General features: G+C 37.8%; 1 protein-coding gene and 1 long non-coding RNA gene across 2 annotated transcripts in view; one reads left to right on the top strand and one right to left on the bottom strand.

Moving 5' to 3' along the window:
* The window catches only part of LOC117782702 (autophagy-related protein 2 homolog B), a 131045-nt gene extending 118843 nt beyond the window's left edge, over positions 1–12202 (top strand). The window contains exons 18-20 of the mRNA XM_034619729.1: positions 5425–5579; positions 6784–6927; positions 11857–12202. Coding sequence (XP_034475620.1) covers positions 5425–5579; positions 6784–6927; positions 11857–12087 — 530 coding nt within the window. The 3' untranslated portion in view covers positions 12088–12202. The remainder of the gene's footprint in view (positions 1–5424; positions 5580–6783; positions 6928–11856) is intronic.
* Positions 12203–21727: 9525 nt separating this feature from the next.
* On the bottom strand, positions 21728–22572 carry LOC117782678. Its single transcript, XR_004617309.1, has 2 exons — positions 22145–22572; positions 21728–22114 (listed from the first exon to the last, which is right to left on the bottom strand). It is a non-coding gene; the product is annotated as an uncharacterized LOC117782678 (long non-coding RNA).
* Between the last annotated feature and the right edge of the window lie 423 nt (positions 22573–22995).

The raw sequence follows: 22995 nt of genomic DNA, 5'->3' as shown, positions 1-22995 counted from the left end.
AAGGTTTTTTAGCGCTTTGATGCAAACATACAAACAAACAAGCTGACTCTTCATCTCATTTTCAGACGTTCACTAAAAATTTCAAATTTAATTCAAAATTTAATTATTGGGTGATCGAGGTAGCAATCGTCGCGTATTTTTGATAAAAATAAAAAAAAAAATTATACCAAAAGACCCCATTTGCTGCAATCGTTTAAATTTTGACCCTCCCACTTACACTCCCGTATCTCATGTACCAAGTGTGTTAGAAGAAGTTTTAGAACGCCATTTTGTAAGTTAGGACTAAACCAAACTGATACAATATGCATTTAACTTGGTTTTATATATCCTGACTAAAGTTGGTTTAAATCGGACCACTATATCATATAGCTGTCATAGGACCGATCGGGTCAAAATTAGGTTTTAGTATGAAAAACTTTTTTGTTTAGTGTGATATTTTAACCAAGTTGATAGCATATGCATTTAGGTTAGTTTTAAAAATCCTGACCGAAGTTAGTTCTTATCGGACTACTATATCATATAGCTGTCATAGGACCAATCGGGCGAAAATCAAGTCCTACTGTGAAAAACTTTATTGTTTTATGAGAAATATTAACCAAACTAATACAATATGCATTTAACTTGGTTTTATATATCCTGACCAAAGTTGGCTCAAATCGGACCACTATATAATAAAGCTGTCATAGGACCGATCGGTCCAATATTAAGTCTTAGTATGAAAAACTTTTTTGTTCTACGAGATATCGTTAGCAAACTAATATAACATGCATTTAAGTTAGACTTATATATCCTGACCAAAGTTGGTTCTAATCGAGCCACTATATTATATAGCTGTCATAGGACCGATCGGGCGAAATCCGAGTCTTAGTATGAAAAACTTTTTTTTTCATAGTAAGTACGGGGTCTCGGCTGTAGCAACGCGAGCAAAGCGAGCAGGGGGTGGAGCCCCTAGTTTTTCTTTATAATTAAAGAAAAAAAATTTTTTTATATGTAATACGTTCAACAAATAAATTTATATATTTTACTATTTGCCTGCATTAATGATAAAGTTACAATGTCAAAAGCAAAAGCAATTGCAAAAATTTCTGATATCCCAAAAAAAAACCTCTACACGAGGTAAAAGTCTAGTGACGAAAGCAATTTCTAGCCCCAAAATTTCTGATATCCAATTTTATGACGAACAAAATTCAGTTTAACCTAAAAATTTTAAATAAAAATTTAAATTAATAAAAAAAAAGGCAAAAATTGGCATTCGGCACTGCACAAAAAGTAATTTTTATGAACAAAGAAGCTCACCCTTTTTGCTCACAGTGCACAATGCCAATTTTCGCCTTTTTTTAGCAGCGGTGGGCAAGCCCTTGCTCGCGCTTCTCACAAAACTCAAACCGGTAAATTGGCTAGCTCGAGATTTTCGACAATACAACAACAACTTTTGACGCTACGCGCAAGTCATTTATGATCCCCAATAAAACTAAACAACAAACACACAGCAAATGCTCGAGTTTCGGCTGCGACGCGTACCGTCATAAAAGTGTTCATTTTGCTATGATTTATGACTTCAGCAGCGTCTTGTACACTGTGTAAAAAGTAAAGTTGGTTTTGATGCGTTTTGATTTTTACCACATAATAATCGTTCGACTTGCAAATAAAATTAATTAGAACTTCTTTTAGTGTATAATTTTGTTGGCTCATTAAAACACACAACAACCACACACATTTTACGTCGCGACACACAGAGTCATAAATGTGTTCATTTTGCTTTAATTTATGAATTCAGAAGTTGTGTTTGTTGTATATGTTGTTGTAGTGCTCACGATTGCAAATTCCTTGCCCACCGTTGATCTAATTTTTTGATTTGATGCGACAAATTCATGTTTGCTAATTGCTCAGCGTTGATTCGTGCATTTATTTGGAATTTAGCACAACCGACTCTTATGCCCTGTGCACACCAATGTCCATTTACAGAAAAAAACGGTGCCATCGATAAGTATGTGACTTCCTGTCCTCATTGCACAGCATTTGCATCAAGCATTTTGTTTTGTTTACAAATAATTTGACAACCGAAATTAAAATATTTTGATAAAATTAATTGAAGAATTTTGAGCTTATTTCGTTGTTTAATATGCCCCTGGTGAAAAAGAAGTCACTTTTTCGGTTTGCTCACACTAAACAAAGAAAACTGCATTCTTATGCATCTGTGGAACAACGAATGATTGAAGACAAGGTGCATGTGCTTCAAGAGCGACAGTCTGAGAACCTGATAATTCCAAACCACAAAAAAAACCTCTACTCGAGGTAAAAGTCTAGTGACGAAAGCAATTTCTAGCCCCAAAATTTCTGATATCCAATTTTGTGACGAACAAAATTCAATTTAATCTAAAAATTATAAATGAAAATATAAATTAATAAAAAAAAGCGAAAATAGGCATTGTGCACTGTGAGCAAAAAGGGTGAGCTTCTTTGTACATAAAAATTACGTTTTGCGCAGTGCCGAATGCCTATTTTCGCTTTTTTTTTATTAATTTATATTTTATTTATAATTTTAGATTGAATTGAATTTTGTTCGTCACAAAATTGATATCAGAAATTTTGGGGCTAGAAATTGCTTTCGTCATTTTTACCTCGTGTAGAGGTTTTTTTTGTGGGATATCAGAAATTTTTGCAATTGCTTTTGCTTTTGACATTGTAACTTTATCATTAATGCAGGCAAATAGTAAAATATATAAATTTAGTTGTTCAACGTATTTCATATTTAAAAAAAAATTGTTCTTTAATTATAAAGAAAAACTAGGGGGCTCCGCCCCCTGCTCGCTTTGCTCGCGTTGCTACAGCCGAGCATACTCTACTGTCGGAGACCACGTACTTACTATGAAAAAATAAAGTTGTTAATACTAAGACTTGGATTTCGCCCGATCGGTGCTATGACAGCTATATGATATAGTGGTTCGATTAGAACCAACTTTGGTCAGAATATATAAGTCTAATTTTAATGCATATTCTATTAATTTGGTTACGATATCTCGTAAAACAAAAAAGTTTTTCATACCAAGACTTAATATTGGACCGATTGGCTATATGATATAGTGATCCGATAAGAACTAACTTCGGTCAGGATTTTTAAAACTGACTTAAATGCAAATGCTATCAATTTGGTTAAAATATTTCACTAAACAAACAAGTTTTTCATACTAAAACCTTATTTTGACCCAATCGGTCCTATGACAGCTATATGATATAGTAGTCCGATTTAAACCAACTTTGGTCAGGATATATAAAACCAATTTAAATGCATATTGTATCGGTTTGGTTGAGATATCTCATAAAACAAAAAAGTTTTTCGTACTAAAACGTGATTTTCGACCGATAGAAAAATGTATTTATTCACTTAACAGGTAATATCTTCCAAACCCCTCAACCAAAATTTATGTTTCATATACCAAAAAACGCGAAATTGTACGTTCTACAACATTATAAAATTTAACAGAAATCGTTAGAGCCGTTTTGTCAAAAATAGCCAAAATGTAAGCTTAAAAACATTATATCACCTGTAAAATTTTTAAGGTACGCATAAAAGCCCTCAAACATACCTTTCCAATGATATATAGAACATATCTGTAGCTTCTATGGTTTGGAAACTGTTGGAGCTTCAATTTTAGCGGGACTTAGCGTTTTCCCGCTAAACTAGCGGGAAATTGAAAAAGTCGTAAAACAAACATTTCTAGATTTTCAAAGAGGAATAAATCCCCATCATTACATCTTAGCTTTTTTAGCGCTTTGATACAAACAGACAGACAAACAAAGAAACTAACTTTTCATTTCATTTTGAAAAGTCCACTAAAAATTTCAAATTTATTTATCTATTCAACCAGTTAACGGATTTGGGTCATCAAGGTATCAATCGACGCGTATTTTTGATAAGAATTTTAAAAAAATAAATAATTTTACCAAAAAGCCCCAACGGCTCCACAAGCTGCGATCATACAAATTTTTCCCCTCCCACTTACACCCCCGTATCTCATTACCCAGGTGAATTAGAAAAAGTTTTAGTATGCCATTTTGTAAGTTAGGACTAAACCTTTCGATCGGTATATAACTTGATCTGATCGGACAGTCGGCGCAAATTTTCCAACTTAGCTGTATATATAGTTAGTCGCCTTTCGCACCCTTCGTGCTGCTTTCGTCACTAACGCGAACTGCCGTCCGCAGTGATATGTGCTAAAAAAATTCGAAGCTACATTGCACTCAAGTTGTTGATTTATTTATTTATTTGCATATTAATAAAGATTAGAATTATATATTATATAATATATAACCACTACTTTTTGTCTTAGTGTTGTATCGTTTCAAATTTGGCGCCATTTATTTATTTTATTTTTGTGTAATCTAGTGATTATACTTTCTCGATTTCCTTAGAAATGCTATTACATTAGTTCGAAATGTACTATTCTCCCACCACTAGCTCCGATATGAAATAAAGGATGTTTTTTGAAGAGGTTTGTTTTTCCAATAGAGATAAAGCTGACATTTTTTGTGTTAAATCCGCTACTCTAATGTCATTAATGTTCAGTTTGGTTTGCCATTTTATCATGAACAGGCTGACAGAAGAACAACGCTTGCAAAGTGTGCTAATTTATTTCGAAAATAATGGTTCAGCTCGCGAAATTTACCGCAAGCTCCGTCCATTTCATGGTCGACATAGTCGTCCATCAGAGCAATTAATTCGGTTAACCATGGATCGTTTTCGCACTACGTTTACTCTATGTGATAATACGCATCCGCAGAGACGTCGAACAATGCACACCGAGGAAACAATTGCCGCTGTAGGGCCAAGTGTTGAAGAGGACCCGAATGAATCGATTCGCCACCGTGGACACCAATTGGAGCTTTGTCCATCAACTTTATAGAAGATTTTGCGCAATAATGTTGGCTTGCGACCATACAAGATCCAGCTTATTTAAGCCGCGAGACCATGCAGTGCGTCGTGATTTTGGTGTATGGGCCGAAAATGAGATTGATCTCGACATCAATATAAACCTGCACCAACCAGGGTGAAACGAAATAGTTCGGTTAAACGTTTAATAGAGGAGTGAATTCGAGTGGAAAAGAGTATATATATATATATGTATATATCTATACTTATATATATATATGTTTGCTTATTTAAATGCAAACTCATATTACCTATTTAGCTTTATCTTATCTTATCTATCTATCTATTTGGTTTCACGGGAGATCGGTCTTGTGATGCTATCTGAAATAGATGTGCGCATGGTAACCGGGAACCTTCATTTACAGTATAGTGTATCTAGCTCTTATTCTCTTAGAACAACATGCTCACACAAATGGGGACGTGTTCGGACAAATGGGAAGGGCAAAATTGTCACAATAATTTTTTATGCAATTAATGTCAAATGTTTTTTTTAGTTCAAGGATTCTTTGATTTGTTCAGACTTCCATTACAACAATATAACAAGGATGGACGGATTATTCGAGGTTTTCAACTTGGTGCCCAAAGTTTTAGTGCTCGAACGGCATTTGCTGCTCTGGAGATTACGTCAAGAATAATTCACTTGCTTCAGGTAAATATTGGATTCTACTTTTACTTTAAGCTCCAAATATAATAATTATAAAATGGAACGATTATTTATTATAAGTTCCCAAAAAGTTTACGAAAACATATGAATCCTTACCCCAACAAGTACAAATCGATATTAATTTAAGCAAGATACAAAAGTTAACATCAGTACACCAGAAACATTTAGAGTTTTCACATTTGCATTACTGGCAACGTGAACATCCCTTTACATTTCAGACCTGCCCAGGGTCACTCTATCATATAGCTGCCATAGAAACGATCGCACAATGACTCAATTACGAAAAGTAGGTGAAGAACTTTAACTTTGGATCTAGGTGAGGGATGGTTCCAAATGAGTGTTCGGCAAGGCCCGTGCACCGTGCAGAGGGTTTCGCTCTGCCGCAACGCTGCTTCACATGTATAGAGTATTACTCAGCGGTTGTCACTAATATATATCTCTGTTTTTACACGCATCGTGTCTGTTGCGCATACAAACGCTAAGTTTAAATGTGATTGTGTTGGGGCCTACCACTGTTTGCGATCCATAGTTTCTAGGTACTTTTTGCACTTGGGTAACCTGCTTGTGCAGAAACCATAAAAGATAAAAAAAATTAACAAAACTGTTACCATTAACTGTTGAAGATTTTTCGCTACTTTAGCGACCTTCCTGTTAAGTAGAATCTGAGTAGTTTATCTGAGTTGAGTGCTAGATTTTTTTTTCGAAATTGACACTATATCAATAAGTAACAACACGCAAAACACTTATATGAAAGCACGGGGCAACGCTCGTTGTACTTTGGTGTAATGCCAAACACACAGGCGAGACACTGCTTTACTATTATTGGACAGTAAATACCGATGGTGGTTTCACTTATTTAAAGCATCAACAAAAAACACAAAGGGAGAGATCAGCTATCCAACTTTTCTGGTTTTAGCGACGCAGAGTTGACATTAAGCATAGATCGCTGGTCATGTCAGCCCAACGGATAGAGCTTAACATCTATTGAAACAGCTGTACAACAAGCCTTGCTCATTACACTTATGCACGTGGTTTTTTAAACTACTACTACTAAACTACTCAAATTCTACAAAGGATAAATCCACAAAAATTGGTTACATAACTCTCAAAGAGTGCATCCAGATCAACTCACATTATTTAATATTAAGTGTTGTTTTTTATTAGTAATTATCTATTTTCCTTCTTTTAGTTTACCGCAGAAACCACGTTTGACATGTTGTCTGCAGGACCATCTTTAAACAGAAGAAGAAAAACCAAAATTGGTAAAAAACGTCAAGGCCGACCAAAGGATTTACGTGAAGGTGTCGCAAACGCTTATACTATCGTAAAAGAGGTAACTCTCATTATATTTGGTTTTATGTTTATATTCCCGTTACTTACAAAATAAGTAAAAGGGTATATTGTGTTTGTTCCAGGGACCGTAAATAATGATATTTTAATTAAAAAAAAAAAAAAAAACAAACTATAAATAATTGTCCTAGAAAATAATGATTGACACCAAAATCTTTATAATTTTACCATATTTTAACATATGCATTTCCGCTCGATTTCTGATTTTGAATTTCTGATTTCTTATGTTTTTTTTTTCAATGATAGCACTAGGCAACAAATTTGAACTTGTTGTCTATTACAAGAACCAAACCTCCTTTTTTGGATAGATTTGGGGCCCAAATGACGAAAAACATTTTTTTTTATAGTTAGATTTTTTTTTCGAATTTAAAAAAAAATTTTTTTTTTTTTATTACTTTTTTCAGAAGTGCGCCCACGTTTGTCATCAATACTCGATAATGCCAAAACCTATTTAAAAAAGCTTTACTTTTTCAAAAAGCTTATGAATATATTTATAATTCAGTTATATAAAGTTAAATATTTAAGCCAGTAGTAAAAGAGACATCAATTTTTGAATAAAGAAAATAATGTTTTTTTAAAGCTTTTTTCTTAGCTTTTTTTTAGTTAAAATTCGAGGAAAAGTAAAAAAAAATTACATTTTATTTTCTATTTCATTTGCATAGCTGCATTAAGATACAAGATATGATACATTAAAATCTATTGAGAGACGGCGATATAATATTATTTTGTGTCTAGGCATGTTTTTGTCGACTTTGATGACTTCCTTGTTGAGCAGCATGACCTTTAGTATGAAAATTCGTTGTGATTTTCGAGATATTTTAACCAATCTCACACAATATAACTTTGTTGTTATTTTACACATTTTGACCATATTTAGTTCAAATCGGTATACTATATCATATAGCTGCCATAGGAGAGATCGGTTCAGAATCAGCCTGTAGTATGAAAACTTCTGCTGTTTCTTAAGATATATCATCCAATCTTGCAGGTTGTGTATCTGGTGATGTGTTATATATCCCTACCGAATTTGGTTCAAATCGGTAGACTTTTCAATATAGCTGCCATAGGAACGATCAGTCGAAAATCCTACTTTAGAATGAAAAACATTTTTATTTTTTAAGATATTTCAACCAAACTCACAAACTGTGTATTCTATAGCTGCCATAGGGCCGATTGGTAGAACATCAAGTTTAAGTATGAAAATCTTTTTTGCTTTTGGAGATAATTCAGTCAAACTCATAAATTGGGTACATTTAATTGCCCATTACATCATATCCAAATTTGGTAAAAATCGGAGCGATCGATACGAACGGTCGATGCGTATGAACAAATTTTTTATTTTTTAAGTTATTTGTACCAAATTTAAAAGTTATAAATCTCGTGTCATTTTTTATAACCTGTCCAAATAGAATGTATGTATGTGTGTCTGTTGGTCTGTCCGTCCGTCCGTCCGTGTGAGCGCCTAGATCTCAAAAACTGTAAGAGATAGAGCAACCAAATTTGGCACCAAATTTTGGAGCAGGTCAAGTTTGTTTCAAATTTCCGCAAAAAACTGTTTTTTCATACTTGCGCTCACTAATACGCCCATAGCTTCGTCAAAGGTCAACTGATATAAATTTTTTTTACCGGTTTTGCAAAGAAGAAACTTAGGTGTTTTAATGTGCCATACTTGACTTAACAGGTTTCAATTCCCTTGTCATTCCCATTTGTCAGGGACGCAGCTAGCCATTTCGGGGCCCGGCGCAAAAAAATTATGGGCCCTTAATTCAAAATTTTTCATTCCCTCTCTTAAGTTAATTACAAAATCTAAAAATAGTGGCCTCTGACCTTCATGGCACTGAATTCTTTAATAATCTCCTATTAGCTTTTTGTAGCTTATAACATATTCTCGGAGGCAGAATTATGAATTATCTTCAGAATCTACAAGGCGTTGGAAGTGTTTCGTGATTTCGGGAACTTTTTGATCAAGGTAGTATGTCCGAAATGAAAATATGTGACAAAATGCTAGACAAAAATGCAATAGCTTTGGTGAGTTTTGTGCCTTAAAATATAATCGTGGCCCCGACAGCTAATATTTGTAGGCATGGGGACCAACACTTATTCAATCAAATTTCAATATTAAAATTTTATAAAGACCAAAAGATGTTCTCCTCTTTTATTTAAGGAAGTCCATTGAACGGCCTCGAATGTGGGGCCCCTCAACTCTGCGGCCAAATGGGGCAAATTGCCACTTTTGTTTTGTTGTTGTTTTTACTTTTGCCATCAGAGCGCTTTTCTTTAGTAGCGATTTCTTGGTGAAACCGATCACCTTGTTCGTCGCTGAACTGGTCTAGATTAGCTGGGATGAAATTTAAATGGGAACGCAAAAAATTTATTTTTATAGACATGCTGCAGTTCAGTTCAGTTCCCAAGCTCGTTTCTCAGTAATGTTAAATTTTAGCAAAAAAGAATTAAAACGATTAAATACTGTCAGCAATTAAATGGCATTTTTTTCTAAAAAGTTGAATAGCTCAGTTAAATATCACTCGATTTTAATAAACTAAAATACAGAACACGCAAATATAAATTTTTTTTGAAACTGCATACCAAAAGTAATAAGTTTTATACCAATATGACTTAGTAATTTTCGTTTAAAGTTTAATATAACTTAGTAATTTTCGTTCAAAGTAAGGTAAAGATGTAAAAATTTGAAAAACTCATAAATTTTTACACTTAACTCATGAAAAATAAAATGAGTTAATTTAATTTATTAATTCTCAAAACCGAAAAGATTTGGTGGCGTTTAAGTTTACTAGTCAGCGAAAACAAAAAAACGGAGAGCGATTCGTGCAGTATATGTATAATGATATTCGACAACTGACACTTTAAATGTTCTTAAGCCTAGCTCTTACTATGGTGGCGAAGCTAGGCGAATTCGCTCTCAGAGCGACCAACGAAAGCTTTATTGTGCTCTCGCTTCGGCCTAAACCTAAATTACACTAGACTTCATTATTTTTTTTAACTACAAAAGATGCGCTGAACTCCGCCAACATCGGCCCCCATGAAGCTCTGTAGCTTCATCAAACTGGGAGCCGCGCCAGCTTATGAATAGGCCTCTTAAACATCCCTCCAGTGCTCGTTCTAATTACGGCGACGCGAACGACGCCGTCCTCTCCTTTGTGGACATACTCCTTGGACCATCGCCGCCAGAACTGTTGCTTGAGCAACGAGACAGCTCGCCATCGATTTAAGCAGGTCAGACCCTGCTGGTCCGGGGCCCGCTCTGCTGGCATTGTGCTAGTGGTCCTCCCACTAGCAGGTGGCCTGGAGTTAGCGTCTCGCCGTCGCTGGGGTCGTCACTGAGAGCTCCGATTGGCCTTGAATTGAGCACGACCTCCACCGCGACCAGCGTTGTCTGCAGCTCTTCTGCCGTCAACAGCAGGCTGCCAACCGTCCGTAGGAGTAGGTGCTTTGCAGACTTCACATCTGCCTCCCACAGACCCCCGAAGTGCGGAGCTCTTGGCGGTATGAACGCAAATTCGCATCCGCTTTTTGATGCGAATTTGCGAATTGCGTCCGTCTCCTCCTCGATTTGATTCCGCAACTCCCGAAACTGGCAACTTGCTCCTACGAAGTTCGTCGCGTTGTCGCAATGGACGGTCTGCGGGACTCCTCGACGTCCGACGAACCTTTGAAAAGCCACAAAAGTCAAAAGTCAAAGCCGCAAAAGTCAACACCACATATGGAAAATGGGCGGAGTGCTCGCAGTCGGTTTGCTGGCAAATTACCCATTATTTGGGTTAGCAGACGAGGCTTGCATTTAAAGCAAGAAATACAAGATCTCACTGTCTGGCGACAAACCTCTTGAGCGTTAACGAGCCAAATTTGCTCACGAAGAATACTCACGAGCGCTCTCGGGCCAGCATGACAAATCGTTAAATGCAGGTATCGAATGTAGCTTCTAGCAAATTGCGGGCTTTTAGGGAGTAGCATCTGAAACTTAACATCATATGAAAGAGGAACATTTGCAAGTCGCCCCCCACTCGCATCAACGTAAAGGAGCACCAAGATCCATTATACTCATGTATAAATGGATTGAGACCTTTCGAACCCTATCTATGTCATCTTTAAACTCAAATTGTTGGATGACTTCAACTATTTTCTCAAAGGCTTCTTTTCTCTCTAATTCCGTAGGGATATTTGCAAATATCTTAAGTACTTCCAAAGTACGCATCTCGTCTGTTATCAGATGCTGGTTAACCGGCCAGGAATCTCTTGGTTCCTTCAAAAATTAATGCCCATCGCAGTCTCTCGAAGCGATATCTGCTAGATTCTGCTTTGTCGGTACATGGCCCCATTCAGCGTTCTCTGTCCACTCTTGGATTTCAGCCACACGATTCGATACAAATGTTGCCAAATTTGATTAACAAAATAAAATTATGTAAATAATAATTAAAAGTAATTTTTTTTAAAAGATCCCAAACAGTTATTAGCTGTTTACAAACATATTGTAAATACAAACAATTTGACGTATTTTAAACAAAAATTACTCTTGTTCTTATAGTTGATTTTTTAAATTGAAATTTTGAGTCCCTGCTTAAAAGTTTTACTTCATCTGAAGAAAAATTTGCGAAAATTTTACTTTGGTCTTAAAATAGACCTCGGAAGATTGTATAGGCGAAAGTTAATTTAATGACCTTCTGAGCAGCAATAATATCCGAAATAATATTTACAGTGAACACAACAGCTAGTGTCATAAGTCCTGCCAAAATGATGACGAAGTAAATAATTTAAAACATAAGTCGTGAATTATTAAACGATTTTATTATATTCAATATCACAAGCCGCTACATTCTTGTTTATTTGTTTTTTTATCACACTTCGAACGAAATTATCAAAATTCTGATAAACAAAATGAATTTTACATTTACAGGGTATTAATGAATCTGCGAATACACTCATGGAGGCAGCAGTTGTGGAACATGATCAAAAGGGATATAGTGGTGCGGTTGGTGCTGTTGTTAGACAAATACCTCAACTGGTTGTGTGCCCGGCTGTTCTGGCAACTCAAGCCACAACTAACATTTTAGGGGGAGCTAAAAGTTCTCTTGTTCCAGAAGCCAAACGTGAGGCCAGAAACAAATGGAAGCACGAGAAAAACTAAATATATAAAATTAAAAAATGGTGCTTTTTTATTCAATAAATATATAATTTCTTTCCCTTTATTTCTTATGCACGTGATGAATAAATTGTATCGAAAAACGATACAACGTTGAAAATTTTTAACTGTAGACTTACATATTTAATTGAATAAGTCAACATTTTTAAACAATTGAAAAACGGCATAAAAAATATAGGCACTTATGTTCGTATACGTATTAGATAATAACGACTTATTATATATCAAATGAAAAAATGGAAAATAATGTATATTATCGATATTGTGTTTGTGTATTGAAACAGCATCTGTAATTTAAAACAAATTAAGGTAAGTATCTGTTTTGTGCCAACGAGTTCAAAATTAGTCTACGATGTTGTTTACAGCAATATTTGTGTGGTCAGATATAAAATGGAAATCAACGTGTACCAGAGCGCGGTTTTCAGAGATAATTGCTCTTATGTGGTGAGCAATAAAAATATCTTATTGAAAGTTTGAGCAACTCCGTTCTTGCTATCAGTCAGTATGGCAACACGGGGAAAGCCCCGAGATAAAGCATGGTGGATAGCGTTACTTATGGCAAGTAACTCAGCTGAAAGTACTGGCCCGAAAAAGGCATCACTGGTGTGACGACTGTTTACTGATCCATCTGTGTAATAGATTTCATAGCTATCGGCTCGGAGACTATCTTTTTATTGACTGTTTGACTGTGTTAACGTTCTTCTTGATATTCGCGGTACCTTTGAAAAAGTTCACATCACACCTGATCTTATCGCATTTAAGAAAGCTGCTTTGCATAGACTCTTTGTTTTCAAAAATGCCGGCAAGTTCTCTAAATACCGTTGCATAGCTACTGTTAAGACTCCTTTTGGTGGTTATTGTTTTACACGCTGGCAGGTTGTAGGCAAAGGATTTGGATAACTCTTTAGCGGTCAAAACCTTTATTCTGAATTCGGGGTGAAGATCAGCGGCCAGATGATAGATGATTGGCACAGGTGTGCAATTGATGAGCCCTAAAGCCTTCCTTAAACGGAGATTTCCGTGTGCTGTAACTTTCTTGAGGGCTGCCTTGGAAAGGTTGTTGAAAGAGAAACTTGCATACTCCAACCTCCTACAAACAAAGGCTTTGTACACAGTTAGACCTTTGCTGTCATCCACACGAAAGGTGCACCCGCTGAGCAGGTTGAGGAAGGCGCAGGAATTGTTGGCCTCGCCTGATTGATGTGAAGACATGCCGAGTTGTTGGCTGCGATCAACGTCCTTTAACTGGACTCCGTTGTAGGAGATGTTGAGTGACGCTCTTCTATTTTGAAAATTAATAACCTTTGATTTGCTTGGATTAAAAGAGAGATTGAAAATTGCATTCCTCCCGAAAATGCCAATCTTTACAGTTAAGATATTTTTGGTTGAGAGGAAGGATTGATGAAAACATACTTAAATGAAATCGTCTGCTATTGGAAGAGCAGGCTATTGCTTTCATTCAAATTATGAAGATTTGCGGTGTACAAGTTGAATAAGGTCGGGCTCAGGCAACTGCCCTGGCAGACTCCCCTGTCCAACTCTACTCTTTTGTTCACTTTAACTAGCACATTTCTTTTGGGAAATCTAATGATCTAAAAAACCTCAGGAGAATTGAAATTCGAAATCTTGAGCTTGTGCTCCAGCCTGTCAATATGCACACAATCAAATGCCTTTTGACGATCAAGGCATGCTGCCACCATATGCATGTTTTTTTATTTTAAATCAAGAATTGTATTGATTAATTCAAGCCCTTGCTCTCGCTGCTCCCAGTGCTCCGTCTACAACAACAACTTTTGACGCTGCGCGCAAATTATTTATGACCCCCAATAAAGCTAAACAACAAACACACAGCAAATGCTCGGGTTTCGGCTGCGACGCGTACGGTCATAAAAGTGTTCATTTTGCTATGATTTATGACTTCAGCAGCGTCTTGTACACTGTGTGAAAAGTAAAGTTGATTTTGATGCGTTTTGATGCGTTTTGATTTTTACCACATAATAAGCGTTCAACGTGCAAATAAAATTAATGAGAACTTCTTTTAGTGTATAATTGTTTTGGTTTGTTAATACCAACAACAACCACACAGATTTTTCGTCGCGACGCACAGAGTCATAAATGTGTTAATTTTGCTATAATTTATGACTTCAGAAGTTGTGTTTGTTGTAGATGTTGTTGTAGTGCTCCCTAGTGCAACTTTCGTGCCCATCGATTAAATCGTTGCACAGCGTGGCGAAAATTATTTATTTCACGAAAGCGGTCGTAAAAAGTAGTTTATATATACGATAGAGAAATCTTCAAAGATTACAAACTTAAAAGGTTTTTCAAATCACGTGAATATTGTGAGCGTGACAGCCTTTCAAAGTTGTCCCACTTTTTAGTGCGCGCACAAATGTGCAAATCTTACAAAAACGACAAATTTTGAAACTGAATTGTAGATAAGTAAAACAACTGATCTTTATTTTTTTTGTTTCATATACAAAATACGTTCCTAATAGAATGCCGGAGAAATTTGTTTCTTCACTTGCTTACTTTTTATCCCAGCGATGTTAAAAAAAGCACTAAAATTAGGCTTTTTTTTTACTTTGATGGAATAAACTAACAATGGACTCATTTGGACACCATCCGACTAGTACCGGTGTCTTTGGCCGTTGAATGTATACCTATGTGTTAGAGACCAGCATGAATACATTTTTTATTTTATTTTATTTTTATTTCGTTTGTTAAAGAACTTACTTGAACTTAATAACTAAAAAGCATTAATTTCTGACCCCCATCCAATTAGGAAGTTAACTTTTTAACGATATGCTCCGACTCACATCGGGTGGACGGAGGCAGGTATTTATTATTAAATTCAAAGGAGGAAAATAAAAATGAAATACAAATTATGGATGCGAACAACTCATTACGGCATTTCTCACAAGATCTGCATTAGAATTAAAAGAAAAAAGGTAAAAGAGTTCATTGTAGTTTTTGCAAATTGTTTGGAAGGCTTCATGTTCGGAGTAATTTGTTGAGCAAACGGAGATTTAAAGGGGAAAAAATGTCTAGAAGGGCGGGATGAAACATTTAGGTTGACTAGGCTAACAAGATAGTTAGAGTCGATCCCACCTGATAAGAGTTTATGAAGGAACAGCACACCGTGGCTAACTTTGCGCTTTTTTAAGAAAGGTAAATAAATCATAAGAGCATCATAAGGTGGAAGATGGCTTTCAGGGTCCCAATTTAGGCCTTGTTGGTACTGAGGAGACCAAATACAAGAATTATATTCAAGAATGGGTCGGACAAGCGAGGTAAAGAGCTGCTTAGTTGTATAGGGATCGTCGAATTCTTTAGACCATCTCTTGATATACCCAAGGACGCCGGATGCTTAAGATGAAATCATCGAAACATGGGCATTAAAGCATAAATTAGGCTCAAAAATAATGCCCAGGTCTACAACTCTAAACAAACGCTTTAATAATATGTCATCAAGTCAAATAAATAATGCTTGCCACGATTAAAGCTCATGACGTTGCATTTGGAGATATTCAGGGGTAAACAATTGATGAGACACCAATTATTAAGGGAGACTATATCGGATTGCAAAAGGATAGGAGAGAAAGAATCGTTAAAGGATAAGCAAAGTTTGGCGTCGTCTGCATACAGGGCACGAGAGTGTGTTAATACGAGTGGCAGGTCATTTATAAAAAGATTTGATAGCAAGGGTCCAAGATGACATCCTAGAGGGACATCCGATGTAACCAAAATTAACTTCGATTTAAATCGCAACCGCTGAGATCTACTTATAAGATAAGCTCTGATCCATTGAGTAAATATAGGTGTTAAACCAAGATGATATAATTTATGAAGAAGAAGAGAGTGGTTGACATAATCAAATGCCTTGCTAAAGTCGATATAGATGACGTCAGTTTGGTATTTACGACAAAATCCCGAGTTAACAATGGTAGAAAATTCAAGGAGATTGGTCGACACCGAGCGCCGCCTGACAAACCATGCTGGAATCCGGTTAATATCGGATGACAGAAATGTTAAAGTTGGGAGGTTATAATCTTTTCGAAAAGTTTTGGGATCGCAGAAAGATTAAAGATGCCCCTATAATTAGAGAAATCCGACTTTGACCCCTTCTTATGAATAGGTTTTATATGTAATTCTTTTCATACTTGAGGAAAACCGCAGAGAGAGAGGAAGAGGTTGAAAAGCGTTAATGAAAGAGTACAAAGAGAGTCAGCGCACGGTTTAAGGACAGCGATAATCAAGATGATAATCAATTTTTAAGAGATTTTAAGAAGGAAAGCAGGCAATCGTGATCAGTTACTGCAGGCATAATGAGTCGGCAGAGGGAGGAGAATAACAAAGTTGAAAAAGGATGCAAAGAGATCGGCAATATCTCTATCATTGTCAGCTTTATTACTATTAAAGGAATTTGAATTACAAATTTGTAAAATAACTTCGGATAACGGCAAAAGTTGATTTTATATCTGGTCAGATATGCATTATAACATGGTGCACTCAAAGTAAGAAAGTTTGAACGAGCAATTGAATATTTTGTAAAATTGAACTGAGTCCCTGAATTCTTGAACTTCTTAAATAGGCGAGATTTAAAATTTTTAAGTTGGGTTAACCGAGAGGTAAACCATAACGGACCACTGGATGAACCAGTTTGATATACCTTAGGGACATTACTATTAAAAACTGAAAGGACCAACTCATAAAAAGCGGTTGTTGCGGCGTTTACATTGTGGTACGATTTTGAAAAAGACCAATCAATTTGAGAGAGAGCAGAACTTAGCATGTTGAAATTAGTTTTTTTTAAAGGAAAATGTAGTTACAGACTGAATTGATAAGTTATTGTGAGGAGTAGGCGGAAGTTTGATTTCAAGTTGTAGAGTTGGATGATGAACGTCTTCCGGAACCGTAAGAGGGCAGGCTCTAGTCACAATTGAAGATTGACAATCATTAACAAAAACTAAATCAAGGAGCCTACCGTTTCTGTTGACAATACCGTTTGGAGAAATATATGAACAGGAAATATGAATGACCAGAGATCTTAAACTAATCTTGACAATTATTAATTCAAGATCATCATATGAGTCATACGAAATTAGCTGAGATGGTAAGGCACTTCTAACGGCAATCAAGACACCCCAACACGAGTAGGGCGATCTTTACGATAAATAATATAGTAATGTGCTCTGGCCAGAAAGATGGCTCTAGCTAAGTTTGAATATACTGATTGGGTACCAATATCTTAAAAAGACGAAATGGCACGTTTAGTTTTTAAGTTAAATTTAGTTACAGAAAAGACAGAGAGGCTATCAATATTAAGCTTCGAACAAATATACTGTCGAACAAGGTCTTCCGACTTTTAAGGTCTTAAGATGATTTTCCAAGTCAAGAAACTTTGCATCGTGGAATCCTGATTGGACTGCTGCAAATTCAGTGTGAGTTTGCCTCATGAAGATCCTTATGTCAGCCTCGATATGTCTACAATCTCAGCACGTTTAGTTTAGTCCATTCCGCGCCTTTAGAAGGTTATAGACGCTGCCACCTATCTGCCCAAAATTGGCGCATCCAGTGTATGCAACGTTGTCACACAGCCAGCAGAACACATAAACTTGCCGCAGACTAATCTTGCGATTGAAGACAAACTTGGCAGCTAAACAGACAGTCTTAGTGAAATGTGTGAATGATGTTGAATATATTGAAGTGAGCAAATGTGAGTGTGGATGTTCGCGGTAATGTTAAAGCAATTGCAAGCAAACAAAATACGGCCAACAACAACGCTGAACCCGAATGACCGTTGAGCGCAGTTGAAGAGCGTAGACACGATCAATGCTCAAGTGCAACGATGCATCGGTAGGTGCGTGTGGATGTTCGCGACAGCTTAAGAGAAGTGGCGAGCTGCCGACAGCAAATACCTTGCGCGAATAACCGGTAAACAAATTTACTCTCACACCGCGCAAAAGGGCAAAGAAAATAATGAATAAGTTTCTAATTATTTAGATGCAATTGTAGAAGTCACTGTCTTCGGAATTAATCATTTGAAATAGGGCCAATAGAGCTCCCCAGTTGACCGAAACAATATCAAAAATCTGAAATGAATCGATACGGTTTACTTAGAGAATGAGAATAGAGATATGATTATAGGTTTTTTTTTTTTTTTTTTTAACTACATATGAGACATTCACTCTTTAATAATGTACATATTATGCTATACACTAAATTTTAAGTACTGTAAGTTGGTACTTACTATTGTTTTAAAAATGAATATATTCATGAAGGTCTCTACTATGTATACATGCAAAAGGAACAAATCTAGTAGTCAAGTATTTATATACATTTCTATATTTAGGTTAGCTTAGGTTAAGCCGGACGGCCCTCGCGGGGCCAGGTCATAGGTCAATGAGGCCCTAAGTAATCCGGATATGTGTATTATGGGCCCTTCTAGCGGCAACATTCTAATGTGTACTTCCCGAGCATCGTACGTCTGCCTCTGCTGAGTGCAGTGACAGAGCATATGCTCTGGTGTTTCCACTTCCCGTACGTTTTACAGCTGACGTTTTGGCTAAGTTTTGCATTGCGCTTCTTGCACATCATTTTGGATATCTTGCAGGTAGTTGTGCCACCTGCTGTTGATCTTAGTCCACGCCAATTTCTCCTGATCGCTATGTAGCGTTCTCACTGAGCCCTGGACGTCCTCTGTAACTTTGGTGTTGTCTAGCCTGACGCCTTTCTTAGCAAGAGCATCCGCCATCGCATTTCCATCAATGCCCTGGTAGCTGGGAATCCAGAAGATTCGTACTGACTTGGTCATGCTTAGTGAATCTAGTGCTTCCCTGCTTGACAGAACATTTTTGGAGCTTACGCCTGATGAGTGCATGGATCTTATTGCCGCCTGGCTGTCGACAAATAAGTCAATTTCATGTTGCTCTGGGTTGATGCGCTGAGCAACCTCTGCTGCTTTCGTGATCGCGAAGAATTCCGTCTGGAATATTCTGCAGTCTTATTTCAGGATCCACACAATATATAGCTGCTTCTACTCCTCCTTCCATCTTGGAGCCATCTGTGTATATATGAAGATGTTGAGTGTGACTCAGGGCCGTTTCCCAATTCTCTGGTCCCATAAAGGCAATCAATACAAAAATACCTTCGGACCGTGCAGACGTGTTTCTTTAAAGCGCTCCGAATTAATCAAAATTAAATAGTACTCAAGTGCAGTAAAAATTTAAAATTAGGCCAAGAGCCCCATAGTGCGATGCGCACGATCATCCATTTAGTTTTGAAAGTGTAATTAAACAAATATATAAACTTTAAGCAAATCAAATAGAATTTGAATTGAGCAAGTGTTAACTTCAATGAGTCACTACGATACCCGTGCCCAACGTCAGCGCGAGCAAGACGAGCGGCGACTCTCTTTGGCCAAAAATAACGCTTACTTTAGCTTTGTCTCAGAAGCAAAACCACCAACGCAACACACAACAGCCGAAAAATCAAAGCAGAACCTCTTAGCCGTAGAAGATGTGAGAGCGCGTTCTTGCTCTCCGATTTTACCAACTACAACTCCAAAAACCTGGAGCGAAGAGTGTGCCTCTCCATTACCGACTCCCTCACCGCGGAATCCACTATCACCACCAAACTTGCCCGTACAAGTCGCTGCTGCTAACGCTACGGCAACAACAACGTTAACTGTGTCAACAGTCGTCGTACCATCTTTTGCTGACCAAGCGCAAGCTCTTTCAACTACTGCTTCGATTGCAAGCGCAGCGTCAAAAGCAACGGGTCCGGCTAGGCAGACCGGAATGGATCGCTACACTCAAATAAAGCGAAAACTTAGCCCACAAAAAACACGGGAAAATAAATCAAAAATTAACCGCGGTAACTCAAACCAAACTGCTGGGGACCCAGTAAACACCATCAATAGATTTGCACCGCTGGCTGATACTGTCAACGACCAGCCTACCGAAGCTGAAAATGGACCAAAAAAACTAAAGCCCCCACCTATATTCATTCGAGAAAAGATATCCAACGCATTGGTGAACAAGATCGTTGACCTAGTTGGAAACAACAATTTTCATGTCGTTCCTTTAATTAAAGGGAACATTCACGAAATCAAGCTTCAATCAAAAGACGAGGAGCATTTCCGTAAAATCTCCAAGTATCTAAATGAAGCTAAGAAAAACTTCTACACTTATCAACTAAAAAACAGCAAGGGCCTGCAGGTTGTACTTAAAGGTATTGAACCGGATGTAACCCCTTCCGAGGTCGCAAGTGCGTTAAAAGAGAAGGGCTTTCTCGCTAAGAGAGTTACAAATATTTTAAACAAAAGCAAAATACCGCAACCTCTCTTCAAAGTTGAGCTGGAGCCAGATAGTAAAGCTCTAAAGAAAAATGAAGTGCACCCGATCTACAAACTACAGCTCCTGCTGCATCGCCGGATCACTGTTGAGGAACCACACAAACGGAATGGTCCAGTTCAATGCTCAAACTGCCAGGAATATGGACATACCAGGACGTACTGCACGCTGCGTTCGGTATGTGTAGCTTGTGGAGACTCCCATGGCTGATTCCTGCCAAGTCAACAAGAATGACCCTAGTACAAAAAGTGCGGAAACTGCGGTGGAAATCACACAGCTAATTACAGAGGCTGTCCAGTGTACAAGGAACTAAAAAGCCGCATCCGACGTGTACCAACAGCACGCCATCCGCACCTGCCAGGTGCAACTATAGCTTCCCAAACTACACCGACGTCTTCTTCGCCAAAGCAGCCAGGTCCTCATTTGGTCCCACAAACACTGTCAACGGCATATCTTTCGCCAATGTTTTAAAATCTGGCCTTCAAAATCAGCTCCTCAGCAGTGCCCCCAAGGGTAATACAAGAAGATTCGAGTATGGATAACGCGCAGCAGCCCATGCAGCAGTCACAAAGCCCTATTGAAACGATGATTTTCACCCTACAACAAAGTATGATGGAGTTCATGTCGTTTATGAGATCAACTATGCAAAATCTTATGCAAAATCAAAACACCTTGATACAGATGCTTGCATCTCAACAATCCAAATAATCAATGGCGCCTCTACGAATATCTCTGTGGAACGCCAACGGTGTTTCACGGCATAAACTTGAACTTACCCAATTCCTATACGACAATCACATTGATGTAATGCTGCTGTCTGAGACGCACCTTACTAACAAATATAACTTTCAAATACGTGGATACATATTCTACGGCACAGATCATCCGGATGGAAAAGCACACGGCGGAACCGGTATTCTAATAAGAAACCGCATCAAACACGAATTCCACAAAAGGTTTGCGGCAAACTATCTACAAGCCACAATCGGACATCAGCAATCTTACTATCGCCGCTGTATATTGTCCTCCCCGCTTTTCAATCTCTGAAGATCAATTCATGCAATTCTACAATTCACTGGGACAGCGATTTATAGCAGCAGGAGACTTCAATGCGAAACACCCGCACTGGGGCTCTCGCCTTGTGACTGCAAAAGGAAGGCAGCTATACAACGCAATCATAAAGCCAAGCAACAAACTCAACTATGTTTCCCCGGGTAGTCCTACATACTGGCCAGCAGACCCCAACAAACAACCAGACTTAATAGATTTTGCTGTGACAAAAAACATCCCACGCAATCTGATAAGCGCCGTAGCACTTTCGGATCTTTCATCCGACCACTCCCCCGTGTTATTAAATCTACTCCAATCCCCGGAATATGTGGAATATTCTAATAGACTCACAACACACAGAACCAACTGGCTCAAGTACAAGAAATACGTTAGCTCTCACCTCGATCTTGCTCCGCAGTTCAACATCGAAGCGGACATCGACTGCTCTGCGGACTTATTAGAATCAGTACTTGTTGCAGCAGCTAAGATCTCTACTCCACAACGCGCGCATGTGCAGACGAATAAACGTAAAACTAATCTTCAAATAGAACAACTTGTTCTGGAAAAGCGACGATTGCGACGTGAGTGGCAGTCTCACCGGTCGCCATCTACAAAACAACGCTTTAAAGATGCTTCACGCAGACTCAGCAAAGCTCTTAAGCATGAAGAAGCAGATGCCCAACGCCGCTACATAGAGCAATTATCACCAACCAGTACCAAGCATCCTTTGTGGAGGGCTCACCCTACGCTAAGTGCGCCGATCGAAACAGTAACGCCTATAAGAAACTCCTCAGGCTGCTGGGCCCGTAGCGACAAAGACAGAGCTAACACATTTGCTGCTCACCTACGTCATGTATTCCAACCAAATCCCGCAACAAATTCGTTTTTACTATCATCCTGTGTATCTGATAGTCCTGGCGAACCTGAACCACCTGAATTTCGTCCAAATGAAATTGTAAAAGTCATAAAAGAACAGATGAAACCAAAGAAAGCTCCAGGCTGCGATCTAATAACTCAAAAAATGATCATTGAACTTCCAAACTGTGCTATTTCCCTCATCTGTAAACTTTTCAACGCGATTACAACCATCGGCTACTTCCCAAAAAAATGGAAGAAATCGGTCATTATAATGATTCCCAAATCAGGAAAAGACCATACAATACCATCATCGTACAGACCAATTAGCCTACTACCGTGCTTGTCTAAGCTTTTTGAAAAATGCCTCTTGACTCGCATAATTCCTCATCTCAGAACACACAACACAATCCCAACACATCAATTTGGCTTCCGAGAAAAGCATGGAACTATCGAGCAAGTTAACCGAATAACATCAGAAATACGTACAGCATACGAACATCGGGAATACTGCAGCGCAATATTCCTCGACGTCTCCCAGGCCTTCGATCGAGTGTGGCTTGAAGGTCTCATGCATAAAATCAAATCGACGCTCCCAGTGTACACTCATAGGCTTCTCGAGTCGTACCTCTAC

Source organism: Drosophila innubila (assembly GCF_004354385.1).
Source record: "Drosophila innubila isolate TH190305 chromosome 2L unlocalized genomic scaffold, UK_Dinn_1.0 5_B_2L, whole genome shotgun sequence".
Lineage (NCBI taxonomy): Eukaryota > Metazoa > Arthropoda > Insecta > Diptera > Drosophilidae > Drosophila > Drosophila innubila.
The sequence above is the reverse complement of the archived record's forward strand: the minus strand, read 5'-3'. Positions and strand labels throughout refer to the sequence as shown.